This window comes from Onychostoma macrolepis, chromosome 17 (assembly GCF_012432095.1).
Source record: "Onychostoma macrolepis isolate SWU-2019 chromosome 17, ASM1243209v1, whole genome shotgun sequence".
Taxonomy (NCBI): Eukaryota; Metazoa; Chordata; class Actinopteri; order Cypriniformes; family Cyprinidae; genus Onychostoma; species Onychostoma macrolepis.
This window is the reverse complement of record NC_081171.1, coordinates 8,258,594-8,284,616: the sequence shown is the minus strand read 5'-3', so window position 1 is coordinate 8,284,616 and position 26,023 is coordinate 8,258,594. Positions and strand designations below refer to the sequence as shown.

The following is a 26,023-nucleotide window of genomic DNA, read 5'->3' as shown; positions in this document are numbered from 1 at the left end:
TAGAGGCTTATCCAAATATGGTGCAAAGATGTAAACAGTTCAATTCATTTTTTATTGGTGTAAGTAAATATGCTTCAAAAAACAGACTGGTTGTTGGCGTGTTTTTTTTTTTTTTTTTTTTAAACTTACCACAGTGTAGAAAAACACTATTAAAAAGGAATAACCATCGCATTTGCTGCTGAGGTTTCGCGTTAGCTAAAATGATCTGAGAACTGAATGTTCTTGTACCCCGAGAACATTGTTACATGTTTGGTAAATGGGCTGCCAGTTTGGCAAACAGAGACAGAAACCTCAGATGAGAAGAAGCCTGGAAAACTGAAGCAAGTCTAGCAGAGAGGACATGTAGTTCAGTACTGTTAATTGAGGAGTCTCTAATAGGTTCTGCAGTGCTTAACTAAGTTTCTGTTAAATATGTAACAATCATAAATGTACAGAAAGGACAGAAAATGATTTGAAATATTTTGGTGTGACACTGATGGACTAGAAATCAATACAAATATACAAACATATATAAAAATAATATTTGTATAAAACTTTAATTGTAGAATAAAAAGGTCAAATATGTTAATTTTTAGCATTTTTTTGTAATATTTCAATAATGTTCAAAATCTTTTACTAGAATTAACTGTACAGGAATTAAACAGATTAAATGTGACATTGTTGTATAATGTTAGTAATAGTTATAGTCTTCTGACAGGCCAAAACGCCCAATTTAAATCTGTATGTCATGCTAGGTTAATTTAATAATTTATCTAACATATCTAATCGTTCAAAAACATGGGATTTGTGCCTCTAATGCTTTAAAATAAATAAATGGGACAACTGTACCCTATTCCTGGAAAGTGCCACACGCAGCCATAACAGACATTGAACCTCGAGGGATTGAATTTGCAGCACTTACCAGATTTTGTGGGATTAAAGGGAGTTTGAACAACATTTGGTTGGATCATCCCAGTAAAAGCGCATCAGATGACACAAAGGCATCGCTGTTTGAAGACAAAAGTGGAGTTCTCAACTAAATTTAGGCTAATTGCATCACCTGTCCACAGCTGCTACTTGACTGTCTGTGAGGCGACCAACTGTGAGCCGTATCATGTCACCTCATATTGGTTTAAGATTAACATAAACATAAAATATGGCAAATTAATCTCTCTGTACTTATCCAGCAGTTTATTTCCAGATATAATAAACTGAGGTGTGTCGACAGCCTTATTAGCTCGACTTGGACAGATATAAACAAACGTAGATGTTCGAGTCGACCAGCAGATGGCGCTACTAGCAAATAAAAGATTTTCATCATTTCCGGTAACTATGGGAGATTCGCTCGCTCTGCTGCTAAATTTATCTGCATCAAAATCCAGCATTTCATAATTAAAAGCATTATTTGTGTTAATGTGATTTTATGCCAAACGCTGCATGCTATATTTCCAAAAGCATTATTTGTGTTAATATGATCTTATGCCTAACGCTGCATGCGATATTTTCTATATTTCCACGCTTTAGGTAAACTTACTAAAACATTTCAATTTGAATGCAAACAGTTATGCTTTGGATATACTAGGTAAATTAAATAAATACATATATAAATAAATGTGTATTTTAGAACTAAAATTATTTTAAATAATCCTTTGTTGACTTGGGTTTTATGCAGAATAATACACTTAACCTAAAGTAGTTAAGTATTAAATTCTAGATTTCATTCTTGCCTTTTAGCAATTAAAATGATAAAGCACACAACAGACACTGCATCCAAAGGATATATCATTTATTGCACTCCAGTGCATTTAAACATGAAAATGTAACAATGATCATTACAAAAGCAGGACATGGATTCACTTGGTGACTTTTAAAAATGTTAAAGACACAAGTTACTTCCCATACACATTCTCATGCAGAAAGTTTGGCTTGTTTGCAATTTTGGACATATTTTATAGGCTTATAAATGTATGAGGATGCATTAACATTCTGGTTTTCACCAGAGTTCACTTTAATTTGCTATGATCATGCGACTAGCACTCAGCAGCCAGTGTGCTTGTTCTGTACTGTGGATATTTCAACTTACAATTTAGGAAAATATAAGAAAAAAACTTTTTACAACATATTACAGGCCCCACAGGCTCAAATTAAATCCTTCGGTTTTGAGATTCATATCAGTCCAGAGACCTAAAAATCACCACTAACACCTTCAGTGTCCAAAATATTACAAATTCAGTCAATATATTGTATTTATAAATGTGTAAAATGACCAATAAATGTGTTAGATTTTTGTGCGCTCTTGCATTTTGTAGAATGCATAAAATATATACTTTAAGTGCAGGATTTATTAAAATAATAGGCAAATTCATAATTTGTTCACTATGTTGGGGATAGGTTTCAGTATCTTTAACTGGATCTTTGGCAGTTCTTCTCTCGAGTTAAAAAGAAAAGAAAAATAGTGCTGTTGATGCCATAAAAGTGTCTGTAAGCTTAGAGAGCCCTATATATTTCTTAATATATATCTATACCATAATACCCCGGCCTTATCATATCAAAAATGTTAGCAGAATATAATCTAAGCATGTATTTGTGCTGAAAACCCTTTATTTTTACTATATAATGCAAAAAATAAAAGGGGTGTTTCTAATGTGATAAAAAAAAAAAAGATACATTCAAAACCTCATAGCATAATAGCTTTAAAGCATACCAAAAACCTTCACTTACTTTATACAAACAGTTGCACAGTCTTACAGATGCTTTTTCTTCATATAGTGTATGCGCAAACAACATAAAAGGCCAAAAAGCATGTTCTTCAGAAGCATTATAAATAATCCGTTATGTAATTGTGATGCATGTGCACTTTATGCATCCAAAACATTACCCAGTTAAAACAAAAACCCTCCAACCAAGAGAGAAAAAACACTTCTTTGTATGCAGATGTGAAAGGAAATACGAAAAGGCAACTAAGCTGATCAATATGGCCAATTTTCTTTTTTATTTATTCCTTAAAGACCTGGGTCAGAGGTCCTGGTTCATGTTAAAGGGATAGTTCACTCAAACAACAAATAAATTCTGTCATCATTTACTCACCCTCATGTTCCACTGAACACAAAAGAAAATCTTTATCAGAATGTCTGTACTTTAATTTTCGGGTGAACTATTCCTTAACTTGAAGGACGTGATCAGAGTTGTAGGTGTGAGCATTAATTGTCTTGTATGTTAATATTGCAGTCATTCATCTGTGTTAAAGAGGAGTTTAGGAAGCGTCCTTAAGTCAATCTGAGGCAGGACAAGAAGGCAGTACACAAACAGCCAAGCTGCCAAAATGATGTAGACAAGGTCGGACAAGGTTGTGTCATATGTGCTTTCTGGACTCGCAGCAGTCTTGCTCTCCGAGCTGTAATGAAACAAAAAGAATGCGCAAACTATAAGTCAAGTCAATTTTTTTTTGTTTACCAAGCAGATTTAAAAAAAAACATCCTGTTGCTTTAAATAAATTTACAGGAATAGTTCACCCAAAAAAGTAATTCAAGATGAGTTTGTCTCTTTATCAGAACAGATTTGGTGAAATCACTTGCTCAGCAATGGATCCTCTGCAGTGAATGGGTGCCGCAAGAATGAGAGTCCAAACAGCTGATAAAAACATCACAATAATCCACAATTTTCCACTGGTGAGCAAGTAATGTAATGCTAAATTTCTCAAAATCTGAAACAAACTCATCTACATTTCAGATGGCCTGAGGATGAGTAAATGTTAAGCATTTTTATTTTTGGGTGACTATACCTTTAAATCCCCTATGAAATCCTATGAAATCATTATATGCTAGTATCCTCATAACAGTTGACTAAATCTTTAGCAGATAATACACATTTAAAATGTACAGTTTTTCTCTTCCAAGAAAACAAACCAAAAATATTGATGGATCATCTTGCACTGTGGTTTCAATAAAAAATATGTCAACACTGGAGACAAACATTTGTCAAGTGACTTGTCAGAATGAAACTTAAGTAAATGGCAAGAAAGCACCTTGTCATGTAAAATTACTGTGCAAAAACAGTTTCAGGCAAGCATGGGTGTGTCTAAATACACTGTGCTTCCATCTTTCCTACATTACTGTTCCTGCAAACAGTTTACTCAATTACATCACTGCAGGACTGCCATTGACAACATAAAGCATTGTACATTTAAGGATTAAAAATACCTTAGGGCCATAAACACAACCCATGCCACACCCCCAAACACACTCCTATCACAGGTACAAAGAAGACACCCAGTCTGAACAAATACAAACACTCCTGTTTCAATGATATGAGGTCTAATAAAACCGGGATGCAAGTGTTTGTTCAAACAGGTTTTAAATCCACCGAGTCATTTAAAACTACAATTGCTACATTGCATGAGGTAAGGGTGGAAATTTGGGATTAACTGTTTCTGTAAGACAAGCTAATAACACTAATACCACACCACAGGCAGAATCACAGATACAAGTCTTTGTATTGCAATACAGCTTTTTTTTTTTTTGATAACTTAGCAAAAGATTAGGTTTATCTAAATCAGTCTTGAAGATATTCAGTATGAATATATAGTTTTAGTTACCTTTTATTCATGATGGTACTGTCCACTTTGCTACGGTCTAAGGCCTTCCCATTTTGTCCCTAGTAAAAAGAAAACAAGAGATTGGTGAAATAAAAGAACATGTAAATTAACATAGCGCATTAATATAGTACCAGAAAAAAGGCTGTAAACTTCTTTAGATTTTAACTATGTGGAACCTACACTGCAAGCTGAGATCATTATATAACAATATTGTTCAAAAGTTTGAATTCAGTGCGACTTTTTTTTTTTTTTTTTTTTGAAAGAAGTCTCTTATGCACACCAAGGTTGCATTTATTTGAAAAAATAAATAGTTTCAAAAACAGTAAAACAGTGAAATATTATTACAATTTAAAATAACTTTAATATTTTTAATATATTTCAAATGTAATTTATTTCTGTAATGCTAAAGCTGAATTTTCAGCAGCCAAAATGGATCTTAAATGGATGTTTTTGGTGTCCTATGATCCTTCAGAAATCATTCTAATATACTGATTTGAAGCTCAAAAACATTTCTTCTTATTATCCATGTTGAAAGTTTTTTTGTGGAAACCGAAATTTATTTTTTCAGGACACTTTGATGAATTGAAAGAGTAGCAAATGTAACATTATGTATCTCTTTATTGCCTCTTTTATTCAATTTAATGCATTCTTGCCAAATAAAAATATTAATTTCTTCCAAAAAAAAGCTAAAAAACACCTCTTGATATCATTAACACATCTGTAAAACTGGGGGCACAAACAGGAAAATTGTCACAAAACTTGAGGATATAGAGATGGCCCTGATGATGTGCAATAAAATAATTAATAGAATTTTACATTTTACTGATTTTTGGTAGCTAGTTTGTTCCTATGTGGTTGCTAAGGTGTTCTGACTATTGTTTAGCAGATTGCTATGTGGTTTCTAGTGTTTTCTGGGTCTTATTTACAGGCAGAAGTCAAAAGAGCCCACCCAGGAGTCTCTACAGTTCTCTTGTCCCTAGATACAGCTTGGATCCTTTAAAGTCTATGCATTTTATTGTCACTAATAATACCTTTTGCATTAACAAACCTTTGATTCAGTGATGTCAATGACCTTTCTCAAGTGTATTGTAGTCAAAGGTTGGCTTGCATCCGTCACAGCTCCTTCCCTTTTAAGAGAATGATGAACAAATTTGTTATGGCTGATATGCCTCACTGAACTTTAAGAAACCATATATGGAGCTAAGTTACAATTAAGCTAATTTATTCATGACAGATTGAATCCTGGCCAAAAGCAGAGCGTAAATTTCATGACTTCAATCAGCAGTAATGGAAAACACGCGTTTTTTACATTAACACAGCATGCTGAGAGATTAAAACGTTTGCATCATTCATCTAAAATGGATATGACCTGTTCACCAACCACCAAAGTTTTCAAAACTAAAACATTAAGTACATTTAAGGCAATTTCCAATGGATCTAAGAGGCTTGTGAGGTCACATCCTTCAGAAAACAGAATGCTCCCTTGTGGCACGGACTGAGTATCTGTAGCAGAGTCTATTAATAGAGCTGTACCTCAGAGCCCCAGTGTTTTCTCTGGCAGCAGCGCTGGTCAGGTCGTCATCTGTCTTAATGAGCTCACAATGCTCAGCTGGTGAATCAGGCTCCACTGCGCCCCATTCTCCCGGGTGCCTGTCAAACGGGCTTTGCTCCTGGATATGCATGGATCCCGCTCTATCCTAGATGGACACATGTAGAATAGAGTGAATCTATAACGCAAGACTGAACTTAAATATCCAGAATACAGGCCTAAGATAATGAAATTCCACTTTAGTAATATTATCAACTGACTGCCCCTGCAACAATAACTTGATCAAGTACTAAAAAGCTAAATCGTTTATATTTGACCTAGCAAGGACACATTAAGACATTTACAATATCACAGATTTCTATTTCAAATAAATACTTTCTTTTTGAATTTTCTATTCACCAAAAATCCTGATAAATGTATCATGAATTCCATAAAAATATTAAGCAGTTTCCTTAACACCAAATTAGCATATAAAACTGATTCTGAATGATCATGTGACACTGAAGACTAAAGTACTGTAATTGTATTTTAAAATATATTAAAATAGAACAGAATTATTTTAAATTGTAATATTTCACCATGACATTATTTTGTTATTAAATAAATGAAGCAAAAACATTTAAAAATCTTACCAACTCCTTTTAACAGTAGTATATAGAGAGTGATAGTATATATTTTTCATAGTTGATCTAAACTATTTATACCAATAAATGATTTTAGATTGTCAATATGAATTATATATCAGAATCTCAACCACTATAATTTTTTATTTTGCCTATTTTCCAATCTTATTAAAAGGTAAACTAGAGAAAAAGGAGAGAGAATAGAGAAATTACATGAACCAGACTCAATCTGACACTGCCCATATGAGCACCACAGCAATATGTACCCTAAAAGCATGTACATAGAAAGACGCACAAAGCATTGTTTGACACTGCAACTGAACCCAACTCTACAGCGAGCTGATCCACATACTCGTTATGTGAAGGAATTGAACAGTTACACTTTAAGGTCCAGTTCTTGCCATTACCAAACCATTAACTACAACTTTTGCCTCAAACTCCTAATTTGCTGCTTATTAATAGTTAGTTAGGTTTTTGTTAAGGTATTGGTTTGGATCAGGGAAGCAGAATATGGTCACGCAGAATATGTGCTTTATTAGTACAAATAAACAGCCAACATGTTAATAATAGGCATGCAACTAGTTAATAGTAAGCAACTAGTTAATAGTAAGCAACTAGTTAATAGTGAGAATTGGTCCCTATACTAAAGTGTTACCAATTGAACTTGTCTTTTATAGTTCGTCTCAACTATCAATCTTTAATCAGGATCAGAAAACATGCAAGAGAGGAGAATGAATACTGTATTAGTACTTTTGGCTCTGAATATTTGGGCTATACTCAAAGGACTTGATTGCAACTGTAACAGATCATTAAAGGAAAAGATCACTTTGAGTAATGCGCTGAAGTGAACTACATTTGGAAAAGGAGGTCGTGACCCTGAAAGAACTCATATGCTGATACCACTGCTTCTGTTTGTAGGTCAGTCCTTGCATTAAACTGTGCCTTGTTTTCTAGGCCAAAGGAAAGTTAGAATGAAAAATAACCTTTCTCGACTTAAATCCCTTGCCGTGGTCCTCTGAGGTGTCTTCGGTGTCCGTATCTGATTCAGTAAGTGAACGCTTAGGAGGTGCCGGTTGAAGCGGAGTCATGCTGAGGGATAGGCGTAGCTCTGCAGGATGTCTTTCAGGGTACCCACGGACACCAATAATAAACTTGGAGTCCTCAAAGGTGGTCTCCTCTTCAAATGGTAGTTCAGCGCTAGACACTTCAGGACGCAGTCTGTGTGGGCTTTGGGACGGTGTAGAGTCGTTTTCTCCGTCATGGATGCTGGTGTCAGTGACAGAATTCAGAACGCCATAGTGGGAGTCCACTACTGATACAGGTTTGTTATCCTTGGCCCCTCCAGGCTCCGTATTGTCTGAAACCTGAGCTTGGCTTTCACCGTTTGTATTGTGGGAAAACTCTGTCCTCCTTATGCCGTCTGACCCAATTTCCAAGTCGCTCTTACCTATAACAAGCAGATCTTCATGAATACCTTTACTCTCTCTTGGCTCATTCTTGAGATCACTTACAGTTCCGTTTAATTCATTGTTCTTTTCCCTTGGATTGTCCTCAAAGTTTCCACCTGCTTCTGATTCACTGAAATGTCTCAAGTCTGAATTACAGTCCTTCTCAGTTGAGTTTAAATGGGACAGACAATCGTCACCCTGTTCGCTTGATTCAGCTGAGCTTTTTGCCACGGGACTTCCACACATATAACACACTTGATCTTCATCAGGAACCTCAACTTCTGTTTGGCTCCTATCTGAGATGGGTTCTTCTGGCTCCTGAAATACTACATCCTTCACCTCACTTTCCAAGACAGCTTCTTGTTCCCCATCACGGAGGTTACTGTTCTCGTTGGTTTCAGAATGACCATTTGGAAGGTTTTTGCCTGGTTCCTCTGTCGGTTCTTTAGCCAGATCAGCACTCAGTTTAATATCCTCCTCACTTCCTGATATAGAAACCCTCTCGTACTGCAGAACTGGACATTCAGGCTCACTGTCATCCTCAAATATGAAAGGCTTCTCCTCAGGTCCACCCGTCAAATCGAGAGTGTCCGTCTGCATGGCTTCTGTATTGGAAGACTCAACATTGTCCCGGAAATCTTCAGATTCCAGAACTCCACTCACTTCTTTATCAACAGTGGAAGTGAGTAGACTCTCATCTTCAGGTTGAGCTGTCACGGCTTCCTTATTATCCTGAAAGTATCCTGAGTTACTTTCCAAACATGAGGAATCATCAGATGATGGCTTGACTTGTTCCTGGTGTTCCAAAGGATTGGTTTCGGTTTGTTCTAAACATTCTGATTTATTCCTCATGTCGTCGCCGGGCAAATGATTAGCAGATTGTTCTTCTTTCAGATCTAAGATGTATTTGTAAGCATCGTCCTCCTGAGATGGTACAGTGGATTTGGCATGTAAACTATCCATGGAGCCGAGGGAATAGTTGCCCTCATCTATAAAAAGCTCACGGTCCAAATGATTCTCCGGCGTGTTCTCTGGTGAAAATGGTGACCCTAAATCTGAGGTCACTTCAACGGTACCAGCAGTACTGCTCTCGCTTACCAGATCCTCATTGATCTGGTGAGAATTAGTAGTCTCGCCAAGTACCTCGCTCCACGAGTCGGGCGAGTTGACAGCAGAATCCGAGAACGAAGGTTGCGGAGAGCTAGTGGTGGACATGTCTGTGTTCAAATCCAAGACGGGCTTGTCAATTGCAGGACTGGGACTTGAACCCACCAACGACCCTTCACTCGTCCAAGGTTTGTCCTCAGGGGTCTGTGGAAGGACTGGGGAGGTGATCTGCTCTCGATCTTCAGACACTGAGGAGATGAAGATCTTGGGTGGTGGCTGAACCACATCTTTCTTGAGCATATAAGACTCCCGTTTCCTCTGTACTCCATTCCGAACAGGAGGTTCACTCATTCGAGTGCCAGCTTTGTTTCGCTCCAGAATATCTGACGTGTCATTCTGGAGAAAACAATAAAACAAAAAACACATTTCGTTAAGACGTACAAAACTTGTGCTATATCCATGTGATGTTGTAATTCGATGAAATATTCCTACCTCCTCAATTCCAGGAAAGTGCTCCAAAAACTGGGACACATAGGTCATTATGGACTGTTCATCAGGAGGATTCAACATCACATCTGAGGAGTTACATCATTTTTAGTTAAACTGTGCAAATGTATTTCAAAACAAATCAAAGCTATAGCAAAAGGAAGGTAGCTGAGATACATTTTGTTGCATAAGTAATACAGTGGCCCCAAAAGATATTTGGACACGGCCTCACTTGAATATTGAATATATTTTGCTTTACATAACATAATAACAAAAGTGCCATTAATTTAACATTTAAATGTAATAATTTAGCAGACACTTTCATTCAAATATATGAGAAATGAGGATCATTATAAACACTTTAATCACAAGAATCAATGGCAATATTTGCTGTACACAATGCAGAGTTTAAGTAGCAAGACAAGAAGAGTTGCTTAGGAATAACCAGGAGTTATTTAAATGTATTTTACGCAACTATTAACCATATTAGCTATATATAATTATAATTAACTATTAAATGTATATTTTATAATTTTTTTTAAGTGAAACGTTTTTTAAGAAAAAAAATTCTAGCATCATTTGTTTGCAGATGCCACTTGATTTTGATACCTAATGTAATTACATTCATACATTTTTAAGTGTGACTTCAGTGTACAAATAAATTTTTTTTAGACCACTACATATCAACCGACACTTTGATATTTACCCTCAGGTTCTAGGAGTCTTGGGATGCCAAGACTGTAGTGTGCTGTTCTAAAGGCTTCCTCAATGTTCTCTCTGGGCGTTCGGAGCAGAGCCCTTCTCATATCCACCAAACTAGGGTCAATGGACTTAATCACAGCAAGGAAAGCCAGACCACTTGTCCAGCTCTTTCCAAAGTCCTGCACAGCAACTCCATATCTGGAAGAACACAGTATCAAGCAATGCTTTGAATCAACACCTAGTCCTAAATATGGCCAGTCCCAATTTTAAAAAAATTCCCAGTGGCCACTAAAATCTCTTACTTTCTAGTACGTCTCTGGACCCATTGCAGGAGGGTCTTGATCACCCTTCCATGACCTCTTGGAGCAATGGTGGGTTTTCTCTCATCTGAGGGTGTGCTGGAGTGGGAAGTGTCTGAATCAGAGCTGGTGGGTATGGATGACAGGCTGGAGGAGGAAGGGAACTGACTCTTAATGTTCCCCGTGAGTTCTTTGATCTGTAATACAAACAGGTCATTACTGAACAAGTAGACGACAAGCATTTACTCAGCGTGGTGGCATTTCCTATCATTCTGCTAAGTAAACTCTTTGGTCCTATCTTAACGCCGACTCTGATCTCTTAAGTGATAAGAGAGTTGCTCTGTCTCTAGATAAGACTAGATAAGATTACGGCACATTTGGACCCTAAACCAACATTATGCAACTGCCAAGAGATTCAGAATGCGCATATTCAATCACTGGTCCAATTAGACCTTATTGTTTCCCATAGCCACTTAAAACCACATAGGAATGTTTTTTGAGTTGCAATTAATCTAAACTATTTATCCCATTAAATCCAATGTGCAGTTCAATTTATTAAAGGTATTTTTTAAATATTACAAATATATTATTATTTAAATGTGTATAAATAAACATTTATAAATAAATAATGCATTAAATATGTAATATTTTTATTACATTTTTTTTTTTTACGCAAGGATGCATAGAATTTATCAAAAGTGACAGTAAAAGTTTTTTTTTTTTTTTTTCATTGTTACAAAAAAAATTCTATTTCAAAGAAATACTAAAATTAAACGTCTGTTCAAAGAACCCTGAAAATAAACTATCACTTGTATTGCCAAGAAATTAAAAAGGTGCTGCATATTCAGTCTTTGGTCGAATTAGAGTTTCCCACAGCCACTTAAACCCACAAAGAAAAGACTCGAGTGGCAATTAATCCACTGTTTAACTATTCACCCCACTAAATCCAATTAAATGTAGTCTAATCCAAATGCAATCAAGATTTAGAAATAAAGAGAAACATAGGTAGAAAACATGATTACGCTACCTGGAAAAACAGTATGATGTTCCAGATAAGCCCAAGTACTATGGACGGATTGCCATCTGCAATATCTGCTGCATCAATGCTGACTAATTTCACCTATAACCAGAAACAGATTTATCACACTTTCAGGAAAAGCACTCAGGATGTTTTATTTGTTTTTTGTGAGGGTGTGCAACCTCAAACGATACTTACGTTTCTTTCTTCCAGAAATGTCAACACCTTGGCGATGTTATTTAGCCTAAAAATACGATGCGAGGATGGCTTAAAGCCATGCAGCTGAAAGGTCAAAGGTCAGCATTTTCTTAGTCATTCATGGGAACAGATGAAGTAATATGATTCAAAAAATCTACTGAAATGATTCTCACCAGTTTAGATCCTGAGAGTTCTTCAAGTAGAGCCATCAGAATCTTCCCATCCTGGATATCACGAAACAGATCCCGCACCTCCATACGAGGGTTGCACTGCACACCAAAAAAACACATGCAATTTGTGCAAAATCAAGAAAGATTATATTTCTGTCATAATCTATAAATATAAAAAGGTGAGAAAAATGCAAATTATGCATTTTTAAAACAAAATAATATTTTTAAAAATGCAAATAATAATATCAAAAATATTGTTGTCCTGAAAGTCAGAGATTTCAATATTAACTAAAATATTCCAATATATTCCTACACTAGGTAAAAACTGCTTTATTTTTAAGAGACAGAAGTGAAAAGTTGATACTTAAAACAAAACTGAGAACTCTGAGTTTGTTTCCGTTTCATTCTGAGTGCTTTCATTTACAGAATGTGATTTAAAACAAGCCAACACATGTATGTGTGTTGAGAAAAATCCCACTCTTCTTCAGTAATAACATTTCCCAGAAGAATAAAAAGGATATGATGGGACAACAGTGGAAACTGGAGGGTTAAGGGTGAAATTTTCCACCAAAACAGAACAGACAAAGTGTAATTGTCCAATAGTGGGTCGAAGTTTTGAGAAGAAGCCAAACTTGGGGTCACAGAATAGAGCGACATTGTGTATGAAAACAAAGGATTCATCGCTGAGTGTTTTCAGTCAGTATTATGAGACTCTGAAGAATGGCTGCACTACAATCTATAAGCTGTCTACAACACAAGAAGACCAGCGGAGGGCTGCCAGAGAAAACAAAAGAGCAGGCTTAAACGAGTCGCCCTACTGTTGTGTTCAATGACTAATGCCTCATGCAAATGTGTGTGTGTGTGTGTGTGTGTGTTTTGTGGCTGTCTCGCCATTTGTAGTAACTAATGAAAGGAGGAGGTAAAATCTGAGAGTGAAAGTGGAAGAAGAGAGTGACAGAGGGTAAAATTTTTTTATATTTTAAAATAATATTTTTATCATTATAAGTACAAATAAATTTAAGAAGCATTCTGGATTAATTTGAAAAAAAAACAATAGGCAAGCTGTGTGTGTGTGAGTATATTATATATATATATATATATATGTGTGTGTGTGTGTATACATATAAAAACACACACTTATATTATACATGAATAATTTAACAATTTAAATATTACAAAATGTATTTTATAATGTAAAGCATATATATATATATATATATATATATATATATATATATATATATAGGTAAAAATATGTCTTCATTTTCTTTGTGACAATTAAGTAAGTACATTTTTTATTATACTTAGTATTAATTCTTACTTTTGTTTCAATTAACTTTGTGTTAATAAGACTGTATTTTGCTCCAATTTTATATAAAAAAAAAAAAAAAAGTACAATACATTTAAACCACCACTTCCCCAAAAACATTTCCTCAGGCCTAATATTCTTCCTACAATTTAGGTTAATGTTTCTACCTCATGCATAATTAATACTAAGAAATTACAATTTCAATTTCCTTCATTAATAATTCAGCAGAGGGACAGAGGTATTCATTTCCTGTTTGCAGTAGGCTATGTGTTACCAGCACAAAGACGGCTTGATCTGTGCACAAAAAGGAAAATCTGAACATCTGAAGTAAACTCCATCTACTAGGTTCATAGGATCCAAATGAATTTTTACTGACCTTCTCTAGATGTAGATTCATCCATCTGGTGAATGTTCTCTTCTGCACCACCTCCCTCTCAACTGGAAGAGAAACAAAAACAACAGCGTCACGTCAGTGGAGGTAAATGATGCACAGAGATGAAACGGCAACGGCAAGAAGTTGCTTCATCTAAAACAGCAGCTCCATGTCATTAATCAGACGTGGCCTGAAGCAATCGCTCACTTGTGAGCATGCCATGGCAACAAAGGCCAAACAGCACAATCATTAGAGTCAAAGTGGAATGACCAGTGCCCATAAACAGCAAACCTCCACTGAGCCGTTTTATTTAATGAGCAGCCAACGGAAACTTGTGTTTGTCTTTGCATTATTACAGTAAGAATGCACTGTAGAAACTTGTAGAAACATCATTAAAACCAAATGCTTTACACTGCGCTGTAAGTGTAGTGCTGACATGAAGAATAAACATCAATGCACTCTAGCCCAGCATGTATAGCAAGTATACAATAAATCAGTGAGTGTGTTATATGCAGTTTCACACAACAGTTACACTTTGTTTTGGTAAAAATCATAAACTGCTTATGCAAATCCCAGCTTGAAACACCAATTTCAAACTGATTTATTGCTATTCTGTCTGCTTATTTGTGAAACACAAACAGAACTAATTTGTAAATTGTTCAGAAAATGTCACAATCAATTCAAATATAACATTTACACTGAGTCCGACTTGCTCCAAATTTTTTGAAAATTGCATAAGCAAAAACAATTAGCACTGCATTGGAAAATAATAAATACTTGCAAATTTATTCCCCAAATATATTTTACTTCCCTATTTACCTTGCACAAGTTAACATTTAGAAATTTTCAAGCAATGTCAATTACACATAATACTTAAAGTTAACAAATAAATAATATATATTTATATCTTAATAGCATACATCTTAATTTAAAATATATCTTAATTTGTGACAGATACTTTTTTTTTTTTTTACAAAACAATATTGAAAGAAATGGATTCAGATTAGTTCTATAACTGATGAGTTATCTATAATTGATCCTTCTCGTGTTGCCACAGAGAATGATGGGAAATGTAGTTATCATACAAGCCTGTTGCCTCATAAACCAGCTAACTGTGCATAGGGTGATCATACATCGTCTTTTTCCCAGACACATCTCGCCAGGATTTCCAAATTGCATAAAATGTCCAAGTTTTGGCTTTTGTTTCTCTATTGTTTTCATATCAGAGAACAGTCAAAGCAATACAATGTATGACGCAGGAAAATAGGAAAATAAATCTAAAACCTGGACATTTTAGGCAATTTAGAAATCCCAGCCAGGACATGTCTGGGAAAAAGAAAATGTATGATCATTGGTCACCCTATTTTCTGTCATCACCATGCACAAATAAAATCACATCTCAACTTGTTTCCACTATGAAAAAGTTAATATGGTATCAACAAGTGGTGACTATTACTTCATGTTTGGGAGGAAAGGTCAGATGTTTCTTTGGACCTTGTGTACACTCTTCGAAATAAAAGACATCTGGCCTAGAGATGGTGGCCGTCGGGGAGACTCCCATGAGACTGTGCTTGATTATATGATCTGTCTACCTCACGATGAATGGCTTCTTCTCAAGTTTTCTCTTCCTCTGCCGGCGGCTCATTTGGATTCTATAGGTGTACACACACACACACACACACACACACACAAAAGTAACGGGAAGATCCTGATGGGGATATCACTGGAGGCATGGCTTTCCTCATTCATTATTCACTGCCAAAACATAAAGGCTCCATTTGCTGGAATCAATAACTGTGGTCCAAATGCCATGATGGAATAATGACCGAACAGTCTAACAGGAAGTCTAGGCATGTCGCCACATACACTGAACTCAACAGCACAATAGTGCACATTCAGAGAGTGTCCAAGTTGAAACCATTTTTTTTGTGACAACACATTTAATAACACCATAAATGCTTCACAGTTGAGCGCTTTCTTAATAGAAGTGATTTTGGCAGATAATTCATTATTCACAATACAAGCCAGTGTTTGGATAATGTGACCCCTGTTAAACGTCTCCTCGAATTGAACTAGTGCTAAATTATGTCAACTACAGTGCTGTTTTTTTACACGTTTATCTATGTTTTCCATGTGATTTCATATCCTTCCATATTGACAAAAAACATAGGTGCTACCAAATACGTAATGCAAAGTTTAATGAAACAACACAGTGTTCTGCAATTTCCTGGCTTCCAGGAACTGGTTCTTTCTGGCCGGCCCTAATAAACAGTTAATCCTTGCAAAGGATTCTGGTTACTAATGGCTGCTCTTGCATTACCAGCCCCAGTATGACATACCGGCGACTGGTTAAGTTCGATCACCTACAGTGAAGCACAAAAACAAATGAAGTCTGTTCATACTATGCTACATATGTACATATGCATCATCCAAACATCTTTTAATGTATATTTGATTGAGTTTATGTCCCAAATCATGAGTCACTAATTGCTAAATAGTAGATATTAAAATGCTGCACTATTTTGACTAAATAAAAAATAAAACACTCAAAAGCTAAAATCAATACTTTAAAAGCTAAATGTACAGTATGAAAAATAGATATTAATTCTGAAATTAGCTAAATATTAAATGTAGCAGTGTTATTAAATTATTAGTGTTTTTACAGATGGTAAAGTTAATATTAATGTAAAAAAACCAAAAAACTTTGATATGGTACCAATATTCCTCAGATTTCTCATTAAGAAGACGTACTGTGTGAACGTTTCCTGTCATATTACAAGGTAATACATGTTTTTGTACTACATAAAATCATAAAAGAGATATGAAACTAGACGATAACTTTGATGTTCACTGAAGCAATATCAGTTTTACAGAACTACAAAAACGATCCCTTTGTAGAAATCACAAAGAACATTAACACACCAGCCTTCATTTCTTTTTTTCCTGCCAAAGGAACTATAAAGCATTTCAGGCCAGGGGCCCCAGCCAAGAACACAGTCCTCTCCATCTTTCTGCACAGACCATGTCTGTTTAATGAGGGGGCTGTCTTCCAGCTCCAAAGAGCCAGCGCTCATAAACACAAAAGTCCACTGCCTGGCTGCGCAGGACAGCTTTGAGCTCTCAAGTGTGACAGACGGACCTGAACTCCGGCTGTCTGAAGGTTCAACATGAGCAAAGCTGGAACCTTTCATGAACATGTCTTTGTTAGGACAGTTAGATTGTTCTCTTGTGATCAGCAGTTCTGTTTGTGAATTTATGAACACTGCTGATTAATCTGAAGATTTTTTCTTTGATTGACTAAATATTCCATCAGAGATTAAAATGGGTCTTTTTTTTATCATTACTGCAGCAGCAAGTTTTAGTGTTAAATATTAAAATAAGAGATATTTGCATTAAGGTAATGACAAATAATATGTTCTCTTCTTTTTTTATATTTTCTGAAAAATTACGACTGAAATGCATAAAGTTACCAGAAAAAAAAATCATTTAATTTGCTTTTTTTATATATAGAAATGCATTTTTCAATCACTAATGGAGGTTATCTATATCTAATCAATAATGAAACCATTAATGGTTTTTTATCATTACTATAGCAGCAAGTTTTAGTGTTAAAATATTCAAATAAGAGATATTTGCATTAAGGTAATGACAAATAATATGTTCTTAAGTGTCATAAAATAATGTCACAATGCAAATTATTTATCCTTTGTGCAAAAATTATTCTTTATTACTTTCTTTATATTTTCTGAAAAATTACGACTGAAATGCATAAAGTTACCAGAAAAAAAACAAACAAAAAAAAAAAAACAGTAAATTTGCTTTTTTTATATAGAAATGCATTTTTCAATCACTAATGGAGGTTCTCTATATCTAATCAATAATGAAACCATTAATGAATAAACTGACTAATCAATAATGAAACAGTCATTTTCATTATCGTATTTTATAAACTATTTAAACATTTAGTTGTTGCAACCCAAATTAACGTTATTGAATTATGTCAAGGGCTAAATGAATTTATCACAACATGGCTTTAGAAATATGCTTTGAGTTTTTTCATATGCTAAGTATTAGCTGATTTGCAATCATTTTGCTTAACAAAGCAAACTCTGCTCTATTTTCAGTTCCCAGTGAACGGCTCCTACATGTTCCCACATAACACTTAATATTACATGACGCAGACACATTTTTATTTTGCCCAAAGTCTGCACTGTGAGATCCACAGATGTTCACTTCATAGGATAAGTAGCTTTGTGTTTCAATGACTGTCCATGCTCTTCAAAAATAACAGTTCACATTAAATCAATCAAGAAACAACAAAGCTAAAAACTAAAATCCTTCCAATAAGTGAATGTGTCCATGAAAACAATGCTTTGTCCAAACAGGATGACATAATATTTTGGTGAAATGCAAATGCTGTCTGAGAACCATCTCTCTGATATATAATCATTTCTGAAAATCTTCAGATTTGTCAAATATTATAAGAATCAAATGCAATTCCGATAAAGTAACTAACAAAATCACTTAAGTCTAAGTTACCAGATTCATTATCATTCAGGACTCTTCACTTTCAGTCTGCTTTCACCTGATAAATACACAGAGACTCAGAATCATGTGACTCTTATTTGCTTAACATGCAAAGAATGGGTTTGCCAAGTGAGATATCATCCAGCAGGAAGCCAACCGTTCTTGCCATCAGAAGACATTGTGAATTTTAAACATGAAAGTTTCCCATATATGGTACGAGGAGGGCATTAAAAAAACCCACCAGTCAATTATGTAGTCTTCTCATGAAAAGGGCTTCCAAAAGCACAACATAAGAGTTGGATTTATGCTGCAAGCAAGGAGGTCTATATAATCTGTTACCCTTGCCATTCATCTCAATGGAAGTTGATGGGCTGGTGCAGGATCCCCAGAAGTATACAACAGCTGTTTTATAAAAACTGTTGAAGAGTCAGAAGTTACAAATTCTGTAAATTGGGTAACAATGACACACTGTCAGAAAAACAAGCCAAATAGCATGGTTATAAATGCTACTGTATGACATTTTGCCAGCTACTTATATAGATAGCGTTTGCTTGAATTTGCTTATTTGGGTAGGCTGCCAATTTAATGGTGAGCCTATTGGCATATTACAAAAAAGTGCAATAAGAATTTTTTTCTTCTTTTTTGTTTGCAAAAACATTAAATATAAATTCACTGGCTAAATCAGTATTGTCCCTATATTGGCAGCTACGTAATATTTAATTTCACACAAAATGTGATAGCATTATGATTAGCTGGGCTTGAGTGCCAATTGGGTGTGCATTATATCATTATACTACACATAAGAAATCTTTTGAAATGTGTTTAGGGCTTTCCATATACAAGTTAAATGGTCAAAAATTCTGCTGTGTTCATTTAAAAGATGGCACACATGATAATGTCACTGAGTCATGCTTCAGTTTTTCTGAAACTCTAAAAGCAGCCTTTGTGAGCATGTCAATGTTTTCCTTGGTCTAAATAAATGCATTTAGACATGCTTGGTTCTTCTGTCTCAATCCTCTGTGGGCTACAAATGCTACAAAGAGAGCTGCTGCTTGTGTACTTTACATGCCACACTACATCCCATGTGTTCAGGTCACATTTCATGCCAATAAGACATATTTTGCATAAAGAAAAATATTATTTTCAGAACTGTTAAAGAGTTTTTGCATTGTAACATTCTCGTAGTGCTAATTAAACAGATTTTTCTACCAAATTCTCATTAAAATGCTCATAAAACAAGTGTTTCTCGTTAGATTATCTTCACTGTAGCAGCAATTTTTAATGTTAAAAAAAAAAAAAAAAAAAGTTGCTTTGGATCACAATGCCTGCCAAATGCATAAATGTAAATAGAAGTTTTGGTAACACTTTACAATAAGGTTCATTAGTTAACAACATTAGTAAACATGAACTAAGAATGAACAATACTTCTACAGCATTTATTAATCTCAGTTAATGTTAATTTCAGCATTTACTAATGCATTATTAAAATCACAAGTTGTGTTTATTAACATTAGTTAATGCACTGTGAACTAACATGAATAAACAATGAACAACTGCATTTTCATTAACTAACATTAACAAAGATTAATAAATAGTGTAATAAATGTATTGTTCATTGTTTGTTCATGTTAGTTAATACATTAACTAATGTTAACAAATGACACCTTATTGTAAAGTGTTACCGAAGTTTTATTCTTTTTAATTAATTTATTGCATTATGGTAATGACTAACTAATACGTCCTTAATTGTAATTAAAATGTCACAATGCAAATAAAAAATTAAAAAAGTTTTGTGAAATTCACCCATAAAAATAAATCCAATGAAATATGAAGCATTTCGCAACATTTACTCCCAGATAAAAGAAGTGAATGCTGAAGCATTTACATGCTTAAAAATGGGATTAAATGTCACAATTACATTTGTTTCAGCGACTTAAAGACTTCACAGTGTAAACTGCACTTTTCAAACATCAAACGAATCGAACATTTGTCCCTAGACTGGGAATGAGATAACTAGTCAGGCTGTGCAACATCAAGAGAAGACAGCTTACCTCCGATCACAGATGTGCAGAATGTATAAACAGGCAAGAGAAAGAAATAATTAACATTGGTGGGCGAATGATGAAATATACAAAACATATTTAAAAAATCAGTTTCACAGCATATATATTTATAACACAAAATGTTAGCATTTAGCTCTGATTATCAGACGAATTGTTGGACAATGGCTGTTATCTGTCAACCGAAAGAGTTTAATTAATCCTTTCACAAAAGCCAAACTCTACTTGACACCAAGAGACTCTTATGCAAGAGCAATTAGAGCCTGTTTTCTCTCCCTAAGCAAGCTGCAGTGAACAATGTAAAACTGACAGTTTTGCAAAACTGCCATGGAAAAACCCCTTTGACTCTTGACGATTTGCGTATCACGAGAATAAAAGCAAAGCAGAGGCCCTGAGCTTTCATGCAACTCATTGATTATCCAACAATAATCTGTTTAAGAGACAAAGCATGGATGTGTTATCATGATGAACAATGCTATTCATTTAAGTCCAAGACATTACACCATATATTTGCTTTTGAATAAGACTTCCAATCATCTTTCTATCATGACGACCGGCCAATCAGGAAAACTAGGTTCTTTTAGACAATGAATCTACTTAGAAAACTGACAGTGCCAGCACAGGTTTTACAACACTGATGCTATTCATCACTACTGGGCTGTGCCAGCCGTCAGAAACACCTGCAAACAATTACACAGCTTTCTTGATGTTCTCATTACCTAAAACAGAAAAAATATGTTCCTAAAACAGAAAGAAAAAAAAATAGTTAAGCAACTATCAGAAAAATCTCCCTGGTGAGTATGGAATATTGACAGCTTGAAGGATTTATAAGACAATTTCATTATACACTTCCAATAAGTATAATAATAAATGTAATGAACATTAATAAAATATATTGCTTTCTCATCCAAATCTCACCTACCCAATGCTACACAGTCACTAAAATGTTCTTTACTGTAACTCTATAGGATTCTTTTGTTTTATCATCAAAGCATAATAATTTAAGCTGCATAATTTGAAGTATGATTCATGGATTTCCTTGGCAAGCATCACTAATAAAATACACACAGTTTGCCAGGCCACTGTCTCCACGACACAATCAATATGAAAGCCTAAACTGATGCTGCATAGCAGATTATAACATGCCATAAGCAAAGCATGATTAAAGCAATACCACAATTATCCATTTTCAGATTCGCCAGTAACTGGCTTGGAAACTATAGAGTTAAAAAGGCTTACATAATTTCTCAGCTGCAGAGGTTTCTAGCACTCAGCTGCATCCTCCTTATATGCAGACAGGAGATTCGCTCGTGCGTGCTGGAGAAAGTGCCGGCTAAATATAGATAATGGTACACCTACAGTATGGCTCTCCCTCAGCGATGACATGGCTCTAGACGTCTAGTGCCAAACAGAATCCCTAAGGTCTAAATAAAGAGGATTGTGGGAAATGGCAGTGATATTCCGAGGTTTCCGAGGTCCTTTAGACACTGTAATAACTTTATCTGAGACTCTTCAGGTAATTCCAAGAAAATATTGAACTATGTTTAAAGCAAAACATTAGAGAAAGCACTTTCAAAAAGTATATTACATTTTAGTGAATGGTGCATTGCATTGTATGGATTCCCACTTTAGAAAATGCATATGAGTATTTTAGTTCATCCAAAAATGAAAAGTCGGTCATCATTTACTCACCGTCAAGTCATTCCAAAGCTGCATGACTTTCTTCTATGGGACTCAAAAAGGAGATATTTGGACAACAAATACTGAGTTAATGATGACTGAATTTTAATTTTGGAGTGAACTATCATTTGAACCAAACAACATGCCACACAATGAGGATAAACTACTTAGATTTCAGCACATTTCATGCATAAACAGGGAACAGAAGGGAGGACTTTAAAGTGAGTTAGCAGAACTGCTGCAGCTGCCTGAAGAAAATGACAGATAAAAACAGGAGAATAACGGAAAAGACAGGGGATACTGTCCTGATTTCCAGACGTTTCTGCAAACTCATACCAAAGACTTCTACCCTACGGTCAGCTCTTATTGAAAATCCTTCTAATGTAGAACAGCGCTTTCCAAAAAAAAAAAGTGCCTGCAAGTGTGCATGTGAAGCAGGGAGGGAAGGGGCACTTCAGCAATTTCTCATTCAACACTTTATATGAAAATCTGTCCTGCATGACAACTCCAAAACAATTTCTTCCAGAGAGAGCCCAGTATAGTCGCACTGATCTCTACTTTATTGCACTTTTTCTACTCTAGCGCACACTGGCTCTGGTTCAGCACTTCAGAACACTTCAGCAGATGTGGGACTCTTATAGGTACTAAATACTGCCATCATCAGCGGTGCTCTGCTTCGTGGCAAGTGGTTTTGTTTTATCACCGTTTTAGAAGATTCATAGACCTTTACTTTATGATAAAAAGCACTTACAGACCAAATCCGAACACTGAATACAAACAGATGCTTTTCTAGAAGCATACACTTTGGTTTTTCCTGCTTTATTCGGTCAGAAAAATGACGGTGTATAAAGAACTTACACTCAGAAATTGTTACTAAATTTCATAAAGAAAAGCACACAGAAAAAGCAAGTAACATATTAAATTAAATGCAAAATTTTGTAGTAGAAAGACTGAAATAGTATTTTCTTATAAAACATATTACAATATTTCATATTTAATTTTAACAGTGTAAATAAGAGATAAAGCACACAAGAGTCTAAAATATTCAAGCATTATTTCGGAGGAATATGGCGATATAGAATTTATTGGCCACTAATGACAACCGATAATCAGTTTGTTATGGCCAATATGACAGCAAAATTTTTTACTTTTTACATTTTAAGATGGAGCCACTGCTAATTGGTAACTGGTTTATTTATTAGAATTTTTTTAAACATTAAAAATGTTAAATTAAGGACATTAAAATGCATATATGTTATTTAACCAACTCTCAAAACCGATTTTTTTAAATTGCTGACAAATTAGAAGTTTTCAGTTTCATAATTTGCTAAATATGATGACTATAATCATGATAAAAAAAAGTGTAAAAACATAATATTTAGGTGTTTGATTTAGATTTGGTTTAGTTTAAGCAATGATCGGCTGTACCTCTATCTATATTATTAATAATAATGTAATTCCTCAAGTGACCACCAAATAATGTATTGGCCCGTTGTTTTGTGCAAAATTTTATTTGGAGAGGAGATGACATGAGGTAAGAACCATGTGAGAAAGTGTGTGCACACATGCACATTAAATACAGAAATGGATTTTGCCTCCTTTTCAAAACAAACCTGTGGCAATCATGCACTGAGATGAGTCTGCATCCCAATTATCTGGAAAGCACTCAAAGGCCTGACTATGTGAACACTGCACTGGAATTCCAGCGGTCCAATGCAGAGGGCATTGCTCTTTCAATGAAATCAAGATGTTATGTAATCTGCTTCCAGCATCTGTTTTCTGCAGTGTTTCGTTTATATTCTACAGTAATTTCTCTGCCACTAAGCCCTATTCAAGCCACATTACATTCTAAATCCTTATTGCAATGAACAGCACTAGGCCACAGGAGAAGAGGGCTTACATTCAATCTGAAAGTTCATCAGAGAGCTACTTTACAGGCCATAATGTTCATTTTCTTCTGGCATGACGTATTTTTAGTCATGCAACCTGCAATACTAAACACATAAAACAGCCCTAAAATGCCACCGGCCAACACTGAACAGCGATTAACGGCACACATTAAAGTAATTGATTGCAAAGCCGAGAACATGCACAATCAGTGATGTGTAAAACTCCTGCTCATTAAATCAATTCTTTCCAGGATAATAATTTATTCTTGTTTATGCGTCAAACAAGTGGGCTGGATGCTGCTTTGCAGGTGAATACATGCAGTCTATACTCAGATAACTGTTGCATCCCTTCTCTAGAAAGTTGTCTAAGAAAATGAAAAGGCTGATTCATTCAGCCATTTTTCCAGTGACTGCATCATGTTTATATTACAACAGATAATTTAGATTTTTTTTAATGGTTGTTTGAACTCTCTTCAACCATCAGCCTCAAGTTACTAATCATACAAAGTATTGCATAGAAGTACATTTATGGCAAGCTGCTGTAACATATATTCCTTAAAACTAACTAGCATCTATGTTATTTGTACTTATTGTATAAACTTATTTTTTAATAGTAAATTATCCAATAGCCTCTCACTGATATCTAATGCTTGTGCTAAAGTACTAACTAGCTGATGGGTTGCCTGAACAGTTGACTGAAAAGTTGACTAATATCTGTCTTAATTCAAAGTCAAATAGGTTTTGGCGTATTGAAATATTAACAAGTCATCTCAAAAATTTAAAACTCACAGTGAGATGCTAAAAAAATGTCAACTCTGTTGTATTGGTAATGGCCTCTGTTGCTAGTGTTACTGGAAATCACCAGCTGTTGCTGAAAATAAATGTAAATCTGTGTATGTAAACAACCCAAAACTAAACTTATACAAGAAAAAAAAAAAAAAAAAAAATGAACTAGTTCATCTAGTATACATCTGTTTCACTATCATCAAGACCCATTTGGTGTATCTACTTAACAGTTACTAACGAGGCTGAAAAATATTAGTCACTATAGATCAAAGCATTAGTATTTAGAAAATAGGTATGAATAATAATAAAAATAAAAAAACAGATAGTAGTAATACGTTTTTAATGAATGCATGTTGAGATGGCTTGCCATAATAAAACACTAAAGCGCAACATTGTTATATCTCGCCGGTACATTGTTAAATGTAAGTGTATCGGTTTTTAATAGCGAAAAGTGAATGGAGACATTGAATCGACTCCAGTTACTTTCTCTAGAAATGTTCATGTTCATGAAATATTTATACTCTTTTACCCATCCCATGCCTCCAGCACTCTTACCTTGCAGATTCTGCACTCGGATGTCGCTGATCTGCCCGATCAATTCCTCCCGTTCAAACCAATCATCCCATTCGTGTCCCGCCATCTGGATCAAACAGAGGGTCGCTCGTTTTATGAAGCTCCGGTCCCGTGATTTCGTTAGATTTCTCTCTTATAAAGTGCTCTATGTGGCGGGTGGCCAGGCGGTGGCCATGAGTGGAGTTTGTGGAGGTTTCAGGGGTCTGGATCCGAAGAGATGCTGGTGTTCGGCTCCCGCATTGTTCAGGTAAAGTTACTTTGATTCCTCGTGACGCACAGGAAAGTCTCTCCAGCGCAGCTTGGAGGAGGAAAATGAGAGGGAAATGCGCGAGGAAAAACCACCTGGTTAATGTTTGCAGGATTCTCAGTGCACGCCCACACTACCTCTGATACTCTGAGGGACGGGGCTGTCTCTCTCTCGCATGTTTGATTCGTGAACGAATCATTGATTCGAACTGATTCTTTTTCAGTCGATTCCATTGGCAAAGCGAAAACTCAAACTGAGGTGCGAACTATGGAAGCCGGTTTAAGTCATTATATGACATTATAATGAGTTAAAATCTGATAAGAATCTCATAATAAAAGAAAACGTTTTGTTTTTTGTAATTATGAGTTATAATCATTCTCATGTTAATGACTTAAGATTTTATATG

At 35.2% G+C, this 26,023-nt stretch overlaps 1 protein-coding gene across 3 annotated transcripts; it reads right to left on the bottom strand.

Moving 5' to 3' along the window:
* Positions 1-1,750: 1,750 nt before the first annotated feature.
* On the bottom strand, positions 1,751-25,779 carry clmna (calmin a). 3 transcript variants are annotated; one of them, XM_058750098.1, is made up of 14 exons: positions 25,353-25,779; positions 15,312-15,507; positions 13,859-13,920; positions 12,177-12,272; positions 12,004-12,087; positions 11,815-11,907; positions 10,791-10,984; positions 10,493-10,686; positions 9,793-9,875; positions 7,729-9,696; positions 6,107-6,270; positions 5,622-5,700; positions 4,574-4,632; positions 1,751-3,373 (listed from the first exon to the last, which is right to left on the bottom strand). In XM_058750098.1, exons 3-14 carry the CDS (start codon positions 13,877-13,879, stop codon positions 3,208-3,210), a joined length of 3,201 nt encoding a protein of 1,066 aa, XP_058606081.1. In that variant the 5' UTR covers positions 13,880-13,920; positions 15,312-15,507; positions 25,353-25,779; the 3' UTR covers positions 1,751-3,207. The 3 variants fall into 3 exon arrangements, with proteins under 3 accessions (XP_058606081.1, XP_058606080.1, XP_058606078.1); XM_058750097.1 differs by lacking the exon at positions 15,312-15,507; XM_058750095.1 differs by lacking the exons at positions 15,312-15,507; positions 25,353-25,779 and adding an exon at positions 20,434-20,536.
* Between the last annotated feature and the right edge of the window lie 244 nt (positions 25,780-26,023).

Bases quoted from the DNA above. Each gene is read 5' to 3' on its own strand.
- clmna (XM_058750095.1), bottom strand. From the start codon at position 20,521: ATGTTTTGTATATTTCATCATTCGCCCACCAATGTTAATTATTTCTTT. The intron at 12,088-12,176 runs GTGAGAATCATT...TTGACCTTTCAG, and splicing joins AACTCTCAGGATCTAAACTG to CTGCATGGCTTTAAGCCATC. The intron at 4,633-5,621 runs GTTTGTTAATGC...TCTTTTTACTAG, and splicing joins TTGACATCACTGAATCAAAG to GGACAAAATGGGAAGGCCTT.